An 18824-nucleotide genomic window follows, 5' to 3' on the forward strand; every position below is an offset into this window, starting at 1 on the left:
AATCCAGCCGCGACGTGACTAAGGCGTGGGTAACCGTGGCCAGATCTGTCTTCTCGAGAAAGGGACGCAACTGGCGCACCAGCTGAAGCCGTGCAAAGGCACCCCTGGCCACCGCCTCCACCTGAGCTTCCAAAAGCAGAGCCGGGTCCAGTAGTACCCCCAAGCTGCATACTTGCTCCTTCAAGGGGAGTGCAACCCTATCCAGAACCGGTAAAATCTCCTCATCCCGATTGGCTCTCCTACTGACCAACAGTACCTCCGTCTTATCCGGATTCAATTTCAGTCTGTTAGCCCACATCCAACCCATCACGGCCTCCAGCCCCCGATTCAGGACATCCACTGCCTCCCTAGGATCAGATGACAAGGAGAGATAGAGCTGAGTGTCATCCGCATATTGCTGACAACTCAGTCCAAATTCCCGGATGACCTCTCCCAGTGGCTTCATGTAGATGTTAAACAGCATGGGGGACAAGACCAAACCCTGCGGGACCCCACAGGCCAACGGCCACGGGGCCGAGCAGTAGTCCCCCAGCACCACCTTCTGGACCCTCCCCTCAAGAAAGGACCGGAACCACTGCAACGCAGTGCCTCCGATCCCCATACTCGAGAGGCTGTCCAGAAGGATAACATGGTCGATGGTATCGAACGCCGCCGAGAGGTCCAGCAGAACCAACAGGGACGCACTCCCCCTGTCTAGTTCCTGGCGTAGGTCATCCACTAGAGCGACCAAGGCAGTCTCAGTCCCATACCCGGGGTGGAAGCCAGATTGAAAAGGGTCCAGATAATCCGTATCATCCAAGACCCTCTGCAGCTGGGATGCCACCACACGCTCCATCACCTTGCCCAAGAAGGGAAGGTTAGACACAGGTCTATAATTATCCAGGTTGGAGGGATCAAGGGAGGACTTTTTTAATAGAGGTCTTACCACTGCCTCCTTAAGGCACGATGGCATCCTGCCCTCCCTCAACGAAGCATTAACGATCACCTCCAGCCATCTGCCCGTCCCCTCCCTGGCAGCTTTTATTAGCCATGAAGGGCAAGGGTCAATAGCGCACGAAGTCGCCCGCACACTGCCCAGGATCTTGTCCACATCCTCAGGCCGCACCAACTGAAAAGAATCCAAAACAATGGGACTAGATGGTACCAGAGGCACGTCTGCCGGAACTGCCAAAACTCTGGAGTCCAGGTCAGCACAGATGCAAGCGACTTTATCTGCAAAGCGACAGGCAAACCGATCACAAAGAGCCGTAGATGACTCCTCCCCCATTGTCCGGGGGGATGTGTGGAGCAATGTTTTCACGACACGAAACAGCTCTGTTTGCCTGCACTGAGCAGACGCAATGGAGGCGGAGAAAAAACGTTTCTTCGCCGCCCCCACCGCCACGGCGTAGTCCCTAAAATGGGCTCTAGCCCGTGTTCGATCGGATTCGTGACGACTCTTCCTCCAGTGTCGCTCCAGCCATCGTCCGAGTTGCTTCATTGCCCTAAGCTCTGAGGAAAACCAAGGAGCAGAACGGGCTCCACCAAGCCGGAGAGGGCGCTTGGGGGCAACCGTGTCAACAGCCCGGGCCACCTCTCCATTCCAGAGATCAACCAAGGCCTCAACAGGGTCACCAGCTCTGGACACTGGAAACTCCCCGAGGGCCGTCTGAAATCCAAGCAGATCCATAAGCCTCCGGGGGCGGACCATCTTAATCGGTCCACCACCCCTGCAGAGGGCAGACGGAGCAGTCAAACTAAACCCCACCAGGTGATGATCTGTCCATGACAAGGGAGTGATCTCAAATTCCCCCACCTCCAGATCATTTATTTCCCGGTCGGCAAAAACCAGATCCAGAGTGTGTCCCGCCACGTGGGTAGGGCCCGATACCAATTGAGACAGGCCCATGGTTGCCATGGAGGCCATGAAATCCTGAGCCGCACCCACTCAGCCTCAGCGTGGACATTGAAATCCCCCAAAACAATGAGCCTGGGGGAACCCAAAGCCACCTCCGAGACCACCCCCACCAGCTCAGGTAGGGAGACTGAAGTGCAGCGGGGTGGTCGGTACACCAACAGAATCCCCAGCCTATATCGGAGGTCCACCCTCAAGGACAAACACTCGAAATTCTGAGATTGCCTGACCGGGCACCTGGAAACGGGGAGGGTCTCTCGAAAGATGACCGCAACGCCTCCTCCCCGGCCCTCGAGGCGGGGCTGCTGCACGATCTGGGAACCTGGAGGACAAAGCTGAGAGAGACCAACCCCGCCCAGCGCATCCAACCAGGTCTCCGTCACGCATACCAGGTCAGCACACTCATCCACAATCAGATCGTGGATGAGAGATGTTTTTGCGTTAACTGACCTGGCATTCAGCAGCAGCACCCTAATCCTCGAAGGAGTGTTCTCAGAGCTCCCTAGGGTCAGTGGGTTGGGAGAGGGGCCGGAAAAAGGAACAGGCCTCAATTGCCTGGACCGATTTCCCCTGTAACGGCCCGCCCAACTCCCACCGCCATACCTCCCTCTGCCCGCTACCCGTGATATTGCTGCCCCACTCCAGACCCACTTTTTCGCTTTCTCTAAGATATTACTTTCTTGTAGTGACTATGTGCTATCATTATTTTGAAAACCTTGCTATCTCCTGTGCTGTAAGGTCATGGACCTCACATGCTTGCTCTCCAGTCATTTCCTTATTTGTTTCACTTATATATTGTGCCAATCATCTCATTGTTTCAACCAGAGCATTTACCTGCAAGTCTGCACCTATCCCCAAGTTACTGATCCCTTTGTGCTCTAAGGCATTAAGCTGGCCCAAGCTTTACCTGCAATTTTATAGACACTTGTATTAATCAGTGTGATTGTACATGACTTGTCATTGCTATCGCTTTCCACAAACTGATAATCCATTAATCACTAGAAGCACCTGGTTCCACAATGCAAGACTGTTATTTATACTTTATTCGGGATAAAGATGGGTTAAAACAATGTTGCTTGCTATAAGTTGTATGATCTTTATATGTACACTTTGCTGTTATGTGTAAAACTTTTTATCTATATCAAATAATGCCAGATATGGGTGGTTAAGGATATGTGTGTGATGTATAGAATTATACTAATTATGTTTGTAGCTCTAGGATGTTGTATGCAATGTATCTAGTTTTATTGCCATATGTACAGCCCATTTAGCACATACCATTTCTGTAAAAACTATGCTTAATGCATCACAAATGTTTAAGGCATCCCAAAACCACATATGTTCCAAACCCTTTAGCCACACGAAACACAGAGTTCCATCAATGGGCAAGAACTATATTTCCAAGATTAAGAGTTTATGTGTTAAGATAGAGCTATTATTAATATTTCCAAACAGTTAGAACTTCCATTTAACTAATATGGAGAGTCTATTGATTTATGGGAAAAGAGGGTAGTTCTAGTTATAGCATGTATTTCCTTTTATTGTTAATCACATGTTGCTGCTTATAATACATTCTAGCTTTAATCTAAATGTTTATGAGAACCTTTAAACCTTGCCATAATGTAAGACCCATACATAGAGCTGTACCTTTACAAACCTTAATTAAGACATCCTGAAGATTCAGGATGATCTATTGTTTCAGGGGGGAATTGATGTGTTTTAGAAAACCAAAGTAACTCCATTTTACTTAGAAAAGCTCAGTCTGACTTAAAGTAACCCCAGCTTAGCTCAGAGCCATCAAGGCCTCACATGATCAACGTCATTATCTCTCTCCACTAAAATGTATCTATGAAACTTGGTTCTCACAGGGTTCTCACTGTTCTTTTGCTGACAAGTTAAGAAAACAGGATGTAACCAAATAAGGAGTGATCACCAGATGAACAATAAATCATTCGCATGCATACTAGATACTTAGTCCACCATTTTGTTGCCATGTCTAGGGTATCAGCATCATTCAGATTGTTTGTATAAATGTAAGATGCACCTATAACTAATTGGTATTCAGCTTGAGAGCATAAAGCCCGCTGATTACCTGTTGCTATCGCGAAGCAATAAACGCCTCTGATTGATTCCCTTGAGTCTGTTTGTTTGGCTAAAAGCGGGCCCAAGACGAGCCGGGGAATTCACATCAGAATCAAACTTTACTGAATTTGTTCAAGAATTCTGAGAAAACAAACATAGGCTTACCCTGCATGGTTGAAAGTCTCCTTTGCTAATCTGCAGCGAGGAGGCCATTTTAATAATTAGTGTTTCTAGTGTGTTCTAGGCTTTAAAAGTAGCACAAATATATAGTACTCACTGTATATCACTATATATTGTGAACTGTCCGTGTATGTATTCAGTGAAATATATTTTCAGGCAGCATACTTATTTTGAAATTTCAGACTTAAATCCTTGGGGGCCTGGGGTGTGTGGAGGCCCTGGACTTTGAGGGGCTGGGGGCCCATTTTAAAATCTCATCTTGGCCCATGCCAACCTTGCTATGCCCCTGGCAGTCACTACACATGGGTTTCTGCACAACACCTGCACAGAAGAAACTTCCATGTAGAAAGTGTGTCTCTTGTAAACTGACCTTGAATTTTCCATCCATGACTGGGATATCTGAGATTTAGAGTCAATAATAAAAGAACAGCACACTGCTTGTGACGGGAAGGGGCAAATTACAATGATTTCTTAGTCTGGCAGGGGCTTGTTTTGGCCCTGGCAGAACTTGGCTGTCTGCTCCCGTTGCAAATTCCTCTGTCTAGTGTGGCAAACTAATGTATCCTCCTCCCTCCTGGTGTCAGAGTAAGCACTAGAGTGGTGAATGCACATATACCCCATCATGAGCCAACAGTCATCACAAGACAAAGGTTGGTAGGAATCATTCACTGGTTTATAGACCCCCCGCCACCTTCTTCTTCCCCTATTTTGCTAGTGGCTATTTGGGCAGGTGATCCTCTAGTCTAGGACAAAGTCATGTTTTTTTAAAAGCATGATATGAGACAGAGAAAATGACACCTGGAATCCTCAAATAACTCCTGACTGTTGTTCTAAGTCTTTTACAGAGATGGCTCATGTTTTCAGGTTTTGATCAACAACCATGCCTAGATGGTACAGTGTTCCTTTTAACAGGGATTTCCAGATATTGTTGACTACAAGTCCCATCATTCCTGTTTGGACAAGGGCGCAATTTCAGTGCTTGCCCTAGGCGCTATTTTCCCTAGATACACCTCTGCCTATAGTTGCTTAACTCTGAGGGATACAACGCAGGTTTCTTCAAAAGAGGTCTAATAATTGCCTTCTTAAGGCAAGGAGGCATCCACTCCTCCCTCAGAGAAGCATTTATAATATCTACTATGCCTTCTACAACAACCTCCTTGCCAGATAGTATAAGCCATGTCAGGTAAGGGTCAAGAGAACAGGTGGTAGGTTCTAAATCTGTCAGCCTGAATACAAGATATTTTATCCACAAAGTACTCATTAAACATGTCACAGTGGGTAATAGATGGTTCCAAGTTCTTATTCAAGGGAGGAGGGGCACATATTAGCTATCTCACAACCCTGAACAACTCTGCCGCACATGAACTTGCAGACACAATATGGGCTGAAAAGAATTGCTTCTTTGCCACCCGTATTGCCAAATCGTAGATCTTCAAATGTGCTCTATGTTGTAACGTGTCAGATTCGAGTCAAGTCTTCCTCAACTTGCACTCCAGTCATCTACCTCGCTCCTTCAGCCCCCATAATTCTTCCGTATACCAAGGGGCCAATTTTGAAGGGGGTTGGAGAGGAAACAGGAGCAATCATGTCTACTGCCTTGGTTGATACCACCAGGGTATCAACAAGATCACCAGCAGAGCCAACACTAAATTTAATTAATTAATTAATTAATTAATCAATCAAATTTGTACACCGCCCCAAACTTTCGTCTCTGAGCGATTAACAACAGCATAAAACCAGTTAAAAACATATACAAAAACCTTAAAAACAATTTAACAATTTAAAAATAAACCAGAGACTAAAACTCCCCAAAATTTAGGAAGCTGAGAAAGCTTGGGAGAAAAGATAGGTTTTCAGGGTTTTTTTGAAAATTGCCAGAGATGGGGAGGATTGTATCTCAGCAGAGAGCACATTCCACAATCTCAGGGCAGTGACCAAGAAGGCCCGTCTCTGTGTAGCTACCAAACGAGTAGTGGTGTGCATGGTCCAGTAGAAGCGTGGTCCGGCACTTGCTGGGGTGTCTCTTTAAGGGGGTGGTGGTAGTACTCCCCACCCCCCGCCGCTCTTCCCCCTCCGGCGCTGGTGCTTTTAAAAATCTTCTTGGAGCAGCAGAGTTCCTCCCTGCCCCCATCGTTGTCCGTCAATGCCTTAAACGAAGAAGAGCTGGTGGAGTGCATGCACCCTTTGCGGTGCGCGTGCTCGTCTCCACCGTGCGCGCGCCATGTGACATATGCGGCACGCGCGCACCCGCGGCGGAGACAAGCACGCGCGCGCCGCGAAGGGTGCATGCGCTCCGCCAGCTCTTCTTCATTTAAGGCATTGATGGGCAGGGGCGGCAGGGAGGAACTCTGCCGCTCCAAGAAGATTTTTTAAAGCACCAGCGCCGGAGGGGGAAGAGCGGCGGGTGTGTGTGTGTAAGTACTACCACTACCACCCTTAAAGAGACACCCCCCCACCCTTCCGGACCATCGGAATTCCGGACCGGTCCGGCAGCTTTCCCAATGGCCCCGAACTGAACCATGCACACCACTACAAACGGGTTGGTGGTAACTGGAGATGAACCTCCTCAGATGACCTCTATGGGTGATGAGGCTCATAGTGAAGAAGGCGCTCTCTTAGATACCCAGGGCCTAAGCCGTTTAGGGCTTTATAAGTTATAACTAGCACTTTGTATTTTGTCCAGAAAGTTACTGGCAGTCAGTGTAACTCCATCAGCAAAGGAGTAACATGGTCTCTCCGAGCCCGAGCCCTTACCCTCGTTCTCCCCTGAAGTGGCTCCCCCAAAGGGGCGACCCTCCAAGGCTCCTCCAAGGCTCCTTGGAATCTCGGACAGACCATCCTAATGGGCCCCTCAAGTGAAGGTGGGGTGTGATTGTGAGTCCAACCTGATCCAGATGGTGGCCCACCCATGACAATGGGGAAATCACCCACAGAACACCACCCCGATCAGAGTAAAAGGCCAGATCAAGCATGTGTCCAGCACATGCATAGGTCCCGCTTGGAATAGGCCCATAGTTGTCATGGCCTCTATGAACTCCTGAGCCGCCCCAGACAAATTGGTCCCAAAGTTGACATTGAAGTCTCTCAGCACCACAAGCCTGGGGGACTACAATGCCAAACCTGAGACCAAGTCTGTCAGATCAGTTAGGGACTCCATTGGGCAGTGGGACGATTGGTACAGTGGCGATTGGAAGTCCTAGTCTATCCCTGGTCTCCAGACCTAGGTACACACATTCAATGTTGTCAGACACTTCAACAGGGATCCTGGTCAAGGAGATGTTATTCTTATAGACCACAGCCACTCCACCTCCCCATCCATGTCCCCACACCTGCTCTTCAACAGAGTATCCTGGAGGGAGAAGGTGAGATGAGACAAGGCTACCAGCCTCCCCCAACCAAGTCTCTGTGATACATACCAGGTCAGCCCCTTCATTCAGAATCAAGTCATGGATGGTTTCTGGTTTATTCTGGACTGACCTGGCATTACAGAGGAGCAAAGTCAGGGTCTGTGGGAGGTTGGCACCACTCCCCAAGTTCAAAGAGTTGGCAGGTCAGCCAGAAAGGGAAACAGCTATTAGATTTAACAACAGCAATGTATATACCTATTAGATTTCTGATTTCCCTTCCCCTGTAACCGCCTGCCGGCCTGCCAATGTTAATTCTTCTATTCCCCACCACTGCCAGAATAGCCACTCCATAGTCAGTGGACACCCTGCCCCCCGTCTCCTCACCCCCAGACAAGCCAAGACACATTTGAAACACCTAGGACTTAAAAACAGCAGAAACCAAAATAAAAATACCTGGCCCTCGCCCTTTGTTGTCCCCCAAAGCAGCTCCCCCCAAGGGGTAACCTCCTTTGGTGTCACCCCTTCAGTGATGACCCTGCCAATGGCGAGCCCACCACCACAAGCAGAAGATCTACTTATTTATGTATAGGCCCGGAAAGGTGGCTAGTCTTGGCAGATGGTCCTCAGGACCTGCTGACACACTCACCCTGGCCCCAGTCCTGTGCAGTCTCCCCTAAAGAGAAGCAGCCACAGCCCCACAGGTTAGGAGGCACACAACAGGCACCAGGTGGGCAGCTGTAGGCAGACAGCAACGCAGGCTCTCTCCACGAGGCAGCAGCCGTCTCTGGGAAGCAGATGATGAGGTGTCTTCCTCCCTGCAGAGGCTGGTGGTCTGATGATCAGACTCCATATAAGGCAGCTTCAGCTGATCATCTCTCCCATTTGTTTAAACAGATTTCATGAAGGTGCCTTTTCCCTCTGCCTCTGTTATCCACTATCTTGGCTTTTACCTTATTTATTTTTAATTGTCTTATGTTCTATAGCAGGAGTTCCCAACCTGCGGTACTCCAGATGTTGCTGAATTAAACTCCCATCATCCCTAGCCACAATAAATTCAGGCCTGCATTCCTAGGTGGCCAGATTTAGCTTTTAAAAAGCCAAATTCTGGCTTACGGCCCATTTGACCCACGAGTATACCCCTTAGGTTCTGGCAACTCTGCAATTCCTGCCTGCTCCCTGGCTGGGTAGATGCAAAATTACACCAAGGCCCAAGAGGGATACAAACATACCATGCTGTGCACAAGAGCATCACTATCTCATACACTGGACTTGAGTTGTGGTGCATTTCAAAAAATGGTTGATGTCCCTAACCTCTATTTTAAAATTCAGCGTTAACCATACATGTTGTCAAGCACTATGTAAGCCACCTAATGGCGCAGCGGGGCAATGACTTAACTAGCAAGCCAGTGGATGCCGGTTTGAATCCCCACCAGTATGTTTCCCAGACTATGGGAAACACCTATATCGGGCAGCAGTAGTACAGGAAGGTGCTGAAAGGCACCATCTCATACTGCACGGGAGGAGGCAATGGCAAACCCCTCCTGTATTCTACCAAAGACAACCACAGGGCAGTGTGGTCACCAGGAGTCGACACCGACTTGACAGCACACTTTACCTTTAAGCACTATGTAGAAGGTAAGTAGAGTCTGGATATTTTTGATGGCAGGTGTAACAATATGGCTAAGGGAAGGGAATAAGATAAGTTTATAGATATCTGCATCTGGGGCTCTTTAGTTTGGAAAAGAGGCAACTAAGGGGAGACATGATTGAGGAGGTGTATAATATTATGCATGAAGGAGAGAAAGCGGGCAGAGATAATTTTTTCTCCCCCTCTCACAGCACTAGAACCAGGGGTTATCCCATGAAACTGATGGTCGGGAAACTTAGGACTGACAAGAGGAAGTACTTCTGCACACAGCACATAATTAAGCTATGGGATTCTTTGCCATGGGATGTGGTGATGGCCACTAGCTTGGATGGCTTTAAAAGAGGTTTAGACAAATTCATGGAGGACAGGTCTATCAATGACTACTAGTCTGGTGGCTGTGGGCCAGCTCCAGCCTCAGAGGCACAATGCTTTTCAATACCCGTTGCGGGGGAGCAACAGCAGGACAGAAGGTATGCACATACCTCTTGCCTGTGAGCTCCCCAGAGGCAGCTGGTGAAACAGAATGCTGGACTAGATAGGCCTTGGGCCTGATCCAGCAGGGCTGTTCTCACATTCTTATGATATGAAAGGGCTGTTCTCACATTCTTATGATATGACTGAAAGTTATGAAGCACGCACAAAGTTCGGTCTCTAAAGTAAAACCAACAATGCCTCCTTGTATTCAGGATTTATTGCTGCTAGCTAAACAGAGAGGGTGTGATGCCTATTAGCTCTGCTATCACAGAACATTCTAAACACTCAAAAGGGCTATAGTAATACTAAGGCCAGATTCACATATAGAGTGAAACTGGTGGTACAGCTGAGGTGCCACAGGCCCAAGTATGCCCCCAAACTACTTCTGGTCTCAGGAAATATATGCCAAGATTGAATGTGACATACCTTTTAACATGGTGATTCACTTTATTTAGCAGGGGGAGAATAACTGGCCCTATTCACCCCTAGCACAGTACCCCAGCAGTGACTGTTGCTGGTATCTTATGTTTCTTTTAGATTGTGAGCCCTTTGGGGACAGGGATCTATCTTATTCATTTATTATTTCTCTGTGTTGGCCACGCTGTTCACATATATTGATCAGACAGCCCAAATCCGGTGTGATTGGGGATTGGCTATTATCGTGCCAGTTTTTAAGAAAGGTGGCAGAGATAAGCCTAATAAATATAGACCTATCAGCCTACTCAATATAATAAGTAAGCTATATGCCAAACACTCATGTTTAAAACTTTGTTCCTGGATGGAGCAAGAGGGCGTACTTGAAGACGAGCAAGCAGGTAGATGAGGCTACCTCTATGACGGATGAAAAAGAACTGAGAAGGGTGTAGATCATGTAACTAAGGTGTGAGTGGGTGGAGCCTAGATACCTATTTTTTAAAAAAAGCTTGTGAGTGTTCCGGTAGGTTCTTCATGCAGGCATGAAGCCCCATCTGTGTGATGGACAGAGACCACTTAGAAGAATCAATAGATCTGTATTAGATCATTGCCTAGTCCTGCAATATCTTGTGGATAAGCATGTCAGGCTAAGTAAAAGACCTTTGTATGCTGCTTTTGTAGACTTCAAAACAGCCTTCGATACTATACGATCCAGAGGCCTTTTATGGGCTAAACTGGCTGCTTCATCCATTGATCAAAGGCTCTTACTCTTAATTATTAAATTGCACGAGAATTCTTCTTTAAGTGTGTGCTTAGATTCAGATGGCAACCTTACAAACCCAATTCCAACTTTGAAAGGAGTGAGACAAGGTTGCATCTTGGCTCCCTTCTTATGTAATTATTATGTCAACAATTTAATTAAACGGTTGCAGAATTCTGATACCCACGACCCGAAACTAGCAGATGAGAGGGTTCCAATTCTGATGTACGCAGATGATGCAATTATTCTCTCTCAAACCAGGGTAGGGATCAAGAGAGCTCTAAATGTCCTTGCTCCGCATTGCAAGGAGGAAAAGCTAGTGATTAATTATTCCAAATCGAAAATCCTGTGTTTTAGTAGTAGACCAAGAAAATCCAATTGGTTTCTGAATGGACAACTAATAGAGCAAGTGAAGCAAATTAAATATCTGGGTGTGATCTTTCAGCAAAATGGTGGGAAATCTGTGCATATAAAAATGGTTTCTTAAACGGCAAGACACAGCACAGCATCAATACAGAGATTTTACAAAGCCCAAGGTGGTGGTTTCATCCCTGCAGCTTTAAAACTGTATTCAGCTAAAATAATTCCTCAGCTCTTGTACAGTATCCAACTAGGCCCATATACTAATTTTGTAATACTAGAGAGGATTCAGTCCGGTTTTTGGTTTTTTAAAAAAGTTTTGTTTGGTACACTGAGATGTACACCCAATGTGGTCTTACGCATAGAGGCCGGCCTTTTAAAGATAGAGGCATGGGCATAGCTTTTAATTATTTATTATTGATTAAAAATACATCTGTGTCCGGTTTCTTGCGGTAGACCCACAGTCTCCATGGAGTTTAACAGTGATCAATAAGCTTTGCTCTATAGGTTTATTTCCTGAACTATTACTGGGAATGGGTCTAGTGAACACAAAAAAAGTAACACGCCAGTGGTTAGAAGATACTGAGACTCAAAATGATTGGGCGTGTTTACCTGAGTTTTATGAAGTAATAAAGATTAGGGTGGGCCTTTCCCCTGCCTCATATTTATCTACAATTGCTTTTCATAGATTTTGTTGGGCATTCATGAGAACTAGAGTTAATGCTCTTCCTTCTCTTCCTTCGCTATTATCTGGGAGATTTCAACACCTTCCCTTAGAGGCTCGGAGGTGTCCTTGCAGTTGTGGCGAAATAGAAACTGTTGCCCATATTTTATTACACTGTAAATTTTATCAGGAGAGCAGGCAATGTATCATTTTCCCTATAGTGTCTAGATTGGCAGGCCAACCTCATGAGGATTTAGTTAAGTTTTTACTTTCAGATAGAGATCCCTCTGTCTCCAATGTAGTAGCAAAGTTCTGTTACATTGCTGTAAGAAGGCATGCCTCAATGGCAGCAAAGGGAAGTTAATTCTTGTACAGTGGTCCCTCGACTTACGTAAATAATCCATTCCGAACGCACGTTCGGAGGTCGAAATTTTCATAAGTCGAGGAGCGCACCACAGAAGTCTCAAAACATTCGTAATTCGAGGAAGCCGCATCTAAACATTCGTAGGTCGAGTAAGCTGAATCTAAACCGGCAACTACTTCCGGTCTTTTTTGTCGGTCGTAACTCGAAAACAACGTAAGTTGAGTAGTTCGTAGGTCGAGGGATTACTGTATCTGTATCTGTATTTTATTTTATTTCTTTGTGTTTGTATTTCTGTTATATTTGGTCTATGACCGGAAATAAAATATTGATTGAATCTCACGATCTCTTCTAGTAAACAAGCTTGGAAACACTACAAAAACCTGCAACACCTGTTTACCAGAGTGGAAAGTGGGATGAGTGTACATACCACAGGACTCTATCTCAGAGAAGAAAAAGACTACAATGACACACTTCCAGTAAAAACGGAAAACAGAGTGGCATTTGGCATAATTACGGTGAACATGCTATATGCTTTGCATTGATAGGTAGAGTGGAAAACTGGGGACTAACCATTTTAGCCCCCAAATGCCATTAAGAACTATAATAGTATGAAACTGGTCTTGGTCTCTCTCTGTGTTCAAACCACATCGTACAGGATTTATCATTGCTCTCTAGCTACAGTTAGAAATTTGTAATTCTTTCTGAAAGGCACTGTTTTGAGTTGGGGGTCTGATTAATGCATGTAGTCTTTCACTATGATCTTGCCTTAAGGTAATGGCTGGTCAGAATGTAGAATTTGATAAGAGCTAACATGGTCCACTAATGCTTCCTTAATGGGAGCTATCCCAAGATTTCTCTGGGAAGGGGGAAAGCCATCAGGACTTACCCTCCTCCAGCAGAGTGTGTATATGAGTGTAGGGAACAAAGACAAGTAATTTGTGCAAGAGAGAGATAGAGAATGAATGAATGAAGTCAAGAGAGACAGAGCTGAAAGCTGATGGAAGGCATCTAAGGGTGTAGGACATGGGTGTCTGCAGGGCTTTCCCCGGAGGTGGGGCAGATTCAATCCTATAACCACTTACCTGGAAGAAAGCTTCATGGAATTCAATGGGACTGGCTCAATCCAGAGGTTGGCAACTGCCCCTCCCCCTGGACACCCATGGTGCAGGAGTCTGGGGGTCTGGTGCTGAATTTTAGGAGTGCACTGCTGCCAACTCCACCTAATGCATATTTGTAAATAAATCAAATATCACAAAGACCCCAACCAGTCTCCAATGAGTTCTCCCTCCCAAGGAAGCCAGGATCCAAGCAGTGCTACCCCTGGAACTTCCCACCATTTGGAGAAGTGGGGAGCACACAAAACAGTAAGATGCACACGATGAACTCTCACCTCTCCAAATTGGCCTTCTCCCAGCTTCTCCTTGAAAGTCAGCAGCTTCCTAGGAAATTCTGCAACAGCTACATCTTTGCCAGATAGCAAGTCCATGGTAACTGCAGGGACAGAATAGGTGTTGCTGCCTGTCACCCCCTGCAGGTTCACAATGTCTGCCTCTGCATAATGGGGGACCCCTTCAGCTCCACTTGGCTGGGCTGGCTTGGTGGCGCCATTGCAGCCTAGGAACAGAAAACAAGGGAGACAGAGGACTTCAGCCAAGCAACCTGGTCACTATGACTTTGGAGAGGCACTATCTGGAGGGCTGCAAGAGGAAAAGGGAACTTCAGAAAGACCACAAGCATCCCTGTGAGCAGTGGGAAAGTATAAGTATCTTGTCCAGAGATCGGCAACCTTTTGGAAGTGGAGTGCCAAGTCTTCAGGGGCAGCTCAAAGCAAAGCTGGCATCCCCACCTCACTAGTCCCACTCTCCACATTAGCCAGGCTGTGATGCTGCTGCTCCACCTGCCACATCACTGGCCATGCCCTCCAGCCACCGGACTCACCACTGGGCTGGAAGCCCCACACTGATTGCCACTCCTCTTCTTCCTAGTGGCAATTTCCTCCTAGTGGCAATTAGTGGCAGCGGATGCCCAGAGAACTCGCGTTTGGGGCGGTATAAAAATGTGATGACTGAATGACTGAGTGAATGAATTTGCTGTTCTCTTGCTGGCATCAGGCATCGCTGTCTGGCCTGTCTCTTTAGCCTTCAGCAAACCTTCTTTGTACTTCACTTCCGCCATTTTGGGAGCAGACAAAGTACAAAATTTAGTTGCTGGAGTGGGGAGAGAGCATGCGAGAGGGAGATTGGCTGCTATGATGCCCACTGCTTGCCTCCGGCTGCCATGTCACTGTTTGCTGTGGCAGGCAACGGCAGAGGCGTAACTAGGGAAAACGGCGCCCGGGGCAAGCACTGAAATGGCGCCCCCCGGCGCCCCCCCAACATACTACATTATACTTAGGTTTTTCCTCACAAGCGCCCACCGCCGCCGCCAAGCCAGGCCACTGACTGGCTGCCAGGTGCCAGCAAAGCAATGGGGGGGGGGCACACAGGCGGCGCAGAAGGGACCATTTGTGGGGAAGGGGGCACCGACGCGCTCCCTTGACTGCTGCAGCGCTGCTGCACTGAGCAGGAAACATTTGTATTAACAAAAAATTAAAAATTTTTTAAAAAGATTGGTCATGGCGGCGCCCCCCACGTGACCAGAAAAGATGGCGCCCGGGGCACGTGCCCCCCCTGCCCCCCTATAGTTACGCCTCTGGGCAACGGACATCCAGAATTGGCAGTGGTGTTGCTGTGCTAGATGGTTCTCTCTCACACACAGGGGCAAATTCAAGAGAGCCAGCCAGCACAGCTAGAGAGACTTCAACCGCCACTCCTAGATGTCCACTGCTTGCTACAGCAAGCAGTGACACTCCAGCCAGTAGCAAGCAGCGGGCACTGTAGCGACCACTCTTCTTAGTATAGCAGTGCAAGTACCACTCAAAATCATTTCATGTGTCAATTTTGGTACTTGTGCTATAGGTTGCTGATCCCTGATCTAGTCAAACCCACTATGGGCCAGAGATGAGCAAGTTAGACAATAGCCACAGTTCTGTGTGAACTCTGCATTTATTTAAAAATTGTACCCAAACAGCTGAATTCTGTGGCTTGTACATATTATGTAAATAAGTACACTGTTCTTGTTTAGCATAGTTTCTTCTGTTGCTGCAAGTCAGAAGTAGCTGTGTGGGGACATTGAGTCTCTGGATATCGTATTCTGCCATCCCTTTATCTTTAGAAATTCACCAGATATTGCTCACAAATTTTCAAGCATACTGTTGTATTCTATTTAGCAATCTTTTATATTTTGTTAATCAGAAGTTTGTCCCTGTGGGTATCCTGTAGAGAGTTTGGGGAGGTGGAGTCAGAAACGAAAGCGGGGGGGGGGGGGTGAGGAGAAGGAGAAAAACTGAGTTGTTTCTGAATAAACCTTAGTTAAATAAACATAAGATTGCTTTGTGTTTGTGAGGGAAGTAGCTTAAAAACACGTATCTTCCCTCCCTATTTCCTTCATTATCTCCCTCACTCTGGGGGGCCGCCAGAGAGAGGGATGAACACGGGCCCCCTCTCCCCCAGCTACGCCCCTGCAGAAGGGCTAGAAACTAATTCAAAAACAGCTAAAACCTGTGAGATTCACACAAAAATAAATTCTGTGCCCATCACCATGTTCTGGCTTTCCTCACCCCCACCCCCTATGAAATTGAGGCCATTCTTATTGGTCAACCCTGGGCTCACTGAGTGATCCTAGGCAAGTCGCCCTCTCCTTAGCTGTCCATTTTAAAAGACCATTTCAAACCACTGAGGATTATGAGTTCTGACCTTTTTCTTTTTAAAATCCAGTACATCTGGTTGTCTCTTTTAATAGCAATAGCAATAGCAATAGCAATAGCACTTACATTTATATACCGCTCTATAGCCAGAGCTCTCTAAGCGGTTTACAATGATTTAGCATATTGCCCCCAACATTCTGGGTACTCATTTTACCGACCTCGGAAGGATGGAAGGCTGAGTCAACCTTGAGCCCCTGGTCAGGATCGAACTTGTAACCTTCTGGTTACAGGGCGGCAGTTTTACCACTGCGCCACCAGGGGCTTAAAGAGAGACATTATAAAAGCGTACACAGTATCAAAATAATGTAGAGGTTTAAGCCTCTATAGAACTAGTATTTCTAACCAGGGAAACTTACAGTCTAGATGCACACATCTTGTGTTTCTATTTCTGCCCCACAAACACTATCAGGGCCAAATGAGATGTGACAGCAGCAGCCACATTTGTTGTTCACACAGAACAACGTCCACATCTAAAAGAGAGGGAGGAATGAGGGGTCTACTTTTTACAAACAAAAAGGTGTGCACAGATGGAGGCAGATGAACCTTTCCTGTGCTTCATCAGTGTGGACACTTGTTTCCTCAGATCAGCTCAGATGAGTTGGGCTAGACAGAAAAGCACTAGAAACAATGCTGCTTGGGTTGATAAGGCAGGGAAAAGCCAAAGGGTCCCACCTGTCACTCACACATGAACAAACAAACATGGCTGCCCTTGTCCAGTTTTGCCCTCAGTGCTTGGTTCATCCTCAGAAGTTGTCTGTCAGGTTTATATAATAATCTCCCACCCCCGGCTGCAAGATACATACTTGGTCTAAACAAAATAATTCCAGTGTGTTCCAGTCACTCATCCTTCCCAGTTAACCTGGGTGATTTACGTTTGCTGAGATTCTCTACTGAACCATAAACTCCATTGCCAAGTCTCCACAAAGCTATGCTGCTATTCTTTCTCTGTCACTTCTGTGATCTATATTATTTCAGGGCAGCATACAAGAGGTTTTGCCATGTTTTCCTCTCCATAACCCTGTGAGACAGTTTAGGCTGAAAGATGAGCTCAGGTCAGACATTAAGGTCATTCGCACAACCTTTAGGCAGGGAGAGGGAAGGCAGGATCACTCCTACCTTCCCCCCAGATGATCTACTTTTCTTTGAGGACCATGCGGCTTGTGCACCCACATGATCCACATTGCTCCTGGCAGCGCAGCGTTCTGTAGTCCAGGGATACAGAGCCTGGCCTCCAGATATCCCTAAATGCACTGTGTGAGGAGCACAATGCATTGAGGGATTCCCCCTCAGCCGGGCGCTCTAGGCACCCAACTCTGTGTCTGCTCAGGCTGCCCGCAGCCCAAACAGACACATGACCAGGGACCTGGGTAGAAGGACACACTTGTGCCCTTTTACCCATGTAAAAGTCTGAGTAAAAATCCTGGTCTACCCAGTGAGGCAGCGCCAGGATCAGCCACAATCCCAGTCCTTCACACGAGCAACCCTCCCCTGGTAGGGCTACTCATGTGAACAGCCTCATTATGTTGTACCTGTGTTTAGATGTCTGTACACCCTGTACATGTTTTTGTGTGAATGACTGTGCCTGCATTCAGTTTTAAAGTGAACCTGGATACAGGCCCCTCAAATGCATGGTAGATTTAGGAAGTATACTGCTGTACCTGCGTTCAACTTAATATGTGAATAACTGTACCTGTGCACAGATTTGATCTTGTGTACACTGTACAAAGAAGCCCTATTCACAGGCATTCACATGTTATGTTCAACACTCACATGAGTGTACATTCATACAAAAACAACTGTACACTTGCAAAACATAATGTCTGAATAGGGCTAGATTGTACGAGTGTTGAATGTAATGTTTGAATAGGGCTATGGTTACTTGCCTATGGTCATTTTGTGTGCTTTATTAGTTCCTACCCCGATTCCCCCCAGTCCAAGTCCAATACTCTAGCCACATGAGTCATTTTTCCCAATGGTGTTTCTCAGGATGAAAGAAAGACAAAAGCTCCAACTATTGCTATGGGCTCCTGTCTCTCAACTCATTTCAGTCCACCACCACCCCACCACCCTGACTTGGTAAAACACACACACACACACACACACACACACTCAGGATGGAGTGAGGCCAGGGGTTGCTACCTTAGAAAACAAACTGTAGACAAGACCCTTCATGATATAGCAGCTAAGGGGATGGGGTCAATTGGGTGTCTTTCTAAATACTGGCTGTTCTGACCTGCCTCGTCCTCCCCTGCAGTGAATTCAGGCAGTTTGCGGATCAGTCGAGATGGCTCCTGGTAATCTGGACCCAGGGGAAAAATGCGGTCATAAGTGGAGTTGGATTCTCGTTCACTGGATGAAGTGGAGTGGTTGTGATTGAACATACTGGACTCACTGGGCAGAGAAAGGCTGACAGTCAGTTCATCATCCAGCATCCGGCGAGAGGCCTGGGGGGCAGGAGGAAAGCATGTAAAGAGCACAAAAAAGCAAACTATGTGATTATATATATAGAAGGAACTGAACAATGCACCAAACTGCTTACTGCAATTCCAGAATTAATTTTGAATTGTTTTTCTCGTTAAACCAGAATTCGGGACAGAGAGAACCAGAGAAACTATGAAGGAACAGAATTGGAAAAATCTTCTAATCCCTAGAATGAATACATCCGATGGGCAAATTGCCCAAAATGTCCACCTTATATATAGTTGTTAGCCTACAACACAACTTCTCAGATGTCCTGAGGACCAAACTAGACATTATATGAGAGCCAGCGCCACGTAGTGGTTAGAGTGTTGGAGTAGGGAGAATGAGGTTCAAATCCCCTCTCAGTCATGG

The 18824-nt window shown here is 46.8% G+C and overlaps 1 protein-coding gene across 2 annotated transcripts in view; it reads right to left on the reverse strand.

Moving 5' to 3' along the window:
• The window catches only part of DDR2 (discoidin domain receptor tyrosine kinase 2), a 116568-nt gene that overhangs the window by 26827 nt on the left and 70917 nt on the right, over positions 1-18824 (reverse strand). The window contains exons 11-13 of one of the 2 annotated variants that reach the window (XM_053251152.1): positions 18385-18436; positions 18226-18291; positions 13578-13801 (exon numbers count right to left, since the gene is read on the reverse strand). In XM_053251152.1, coding sequence (XP_053107127.1) covers positions 13578-13801; positions 18226-18291; positions 18385-18436 — 342 coding nt within the window. Of the gene's footprint in view, positions 1-13577; positions 13802-18225; positions 18437-18824 lie in introns of both variants that reach the window. The other variant, XM_053251150.1, reaches the window with a different exon arrangement.

The sequence above is a fragment of the Hemicordylus capensis genome, chromosome 4, assembly GCF_027244095.1.
Source record: "Hemicordylus capensis ecotype Gifberg chromosome 4, rHemCap1.1.pri, whole genome shotgun sequence".
Taxonomy (NCBI): domain Eukaryota; kingdom Metazoa; phylum Chordata; class Lepidosauria; order Squamata; family Cordylidae; genus Hemicordylus; species Hemicordylus capensis.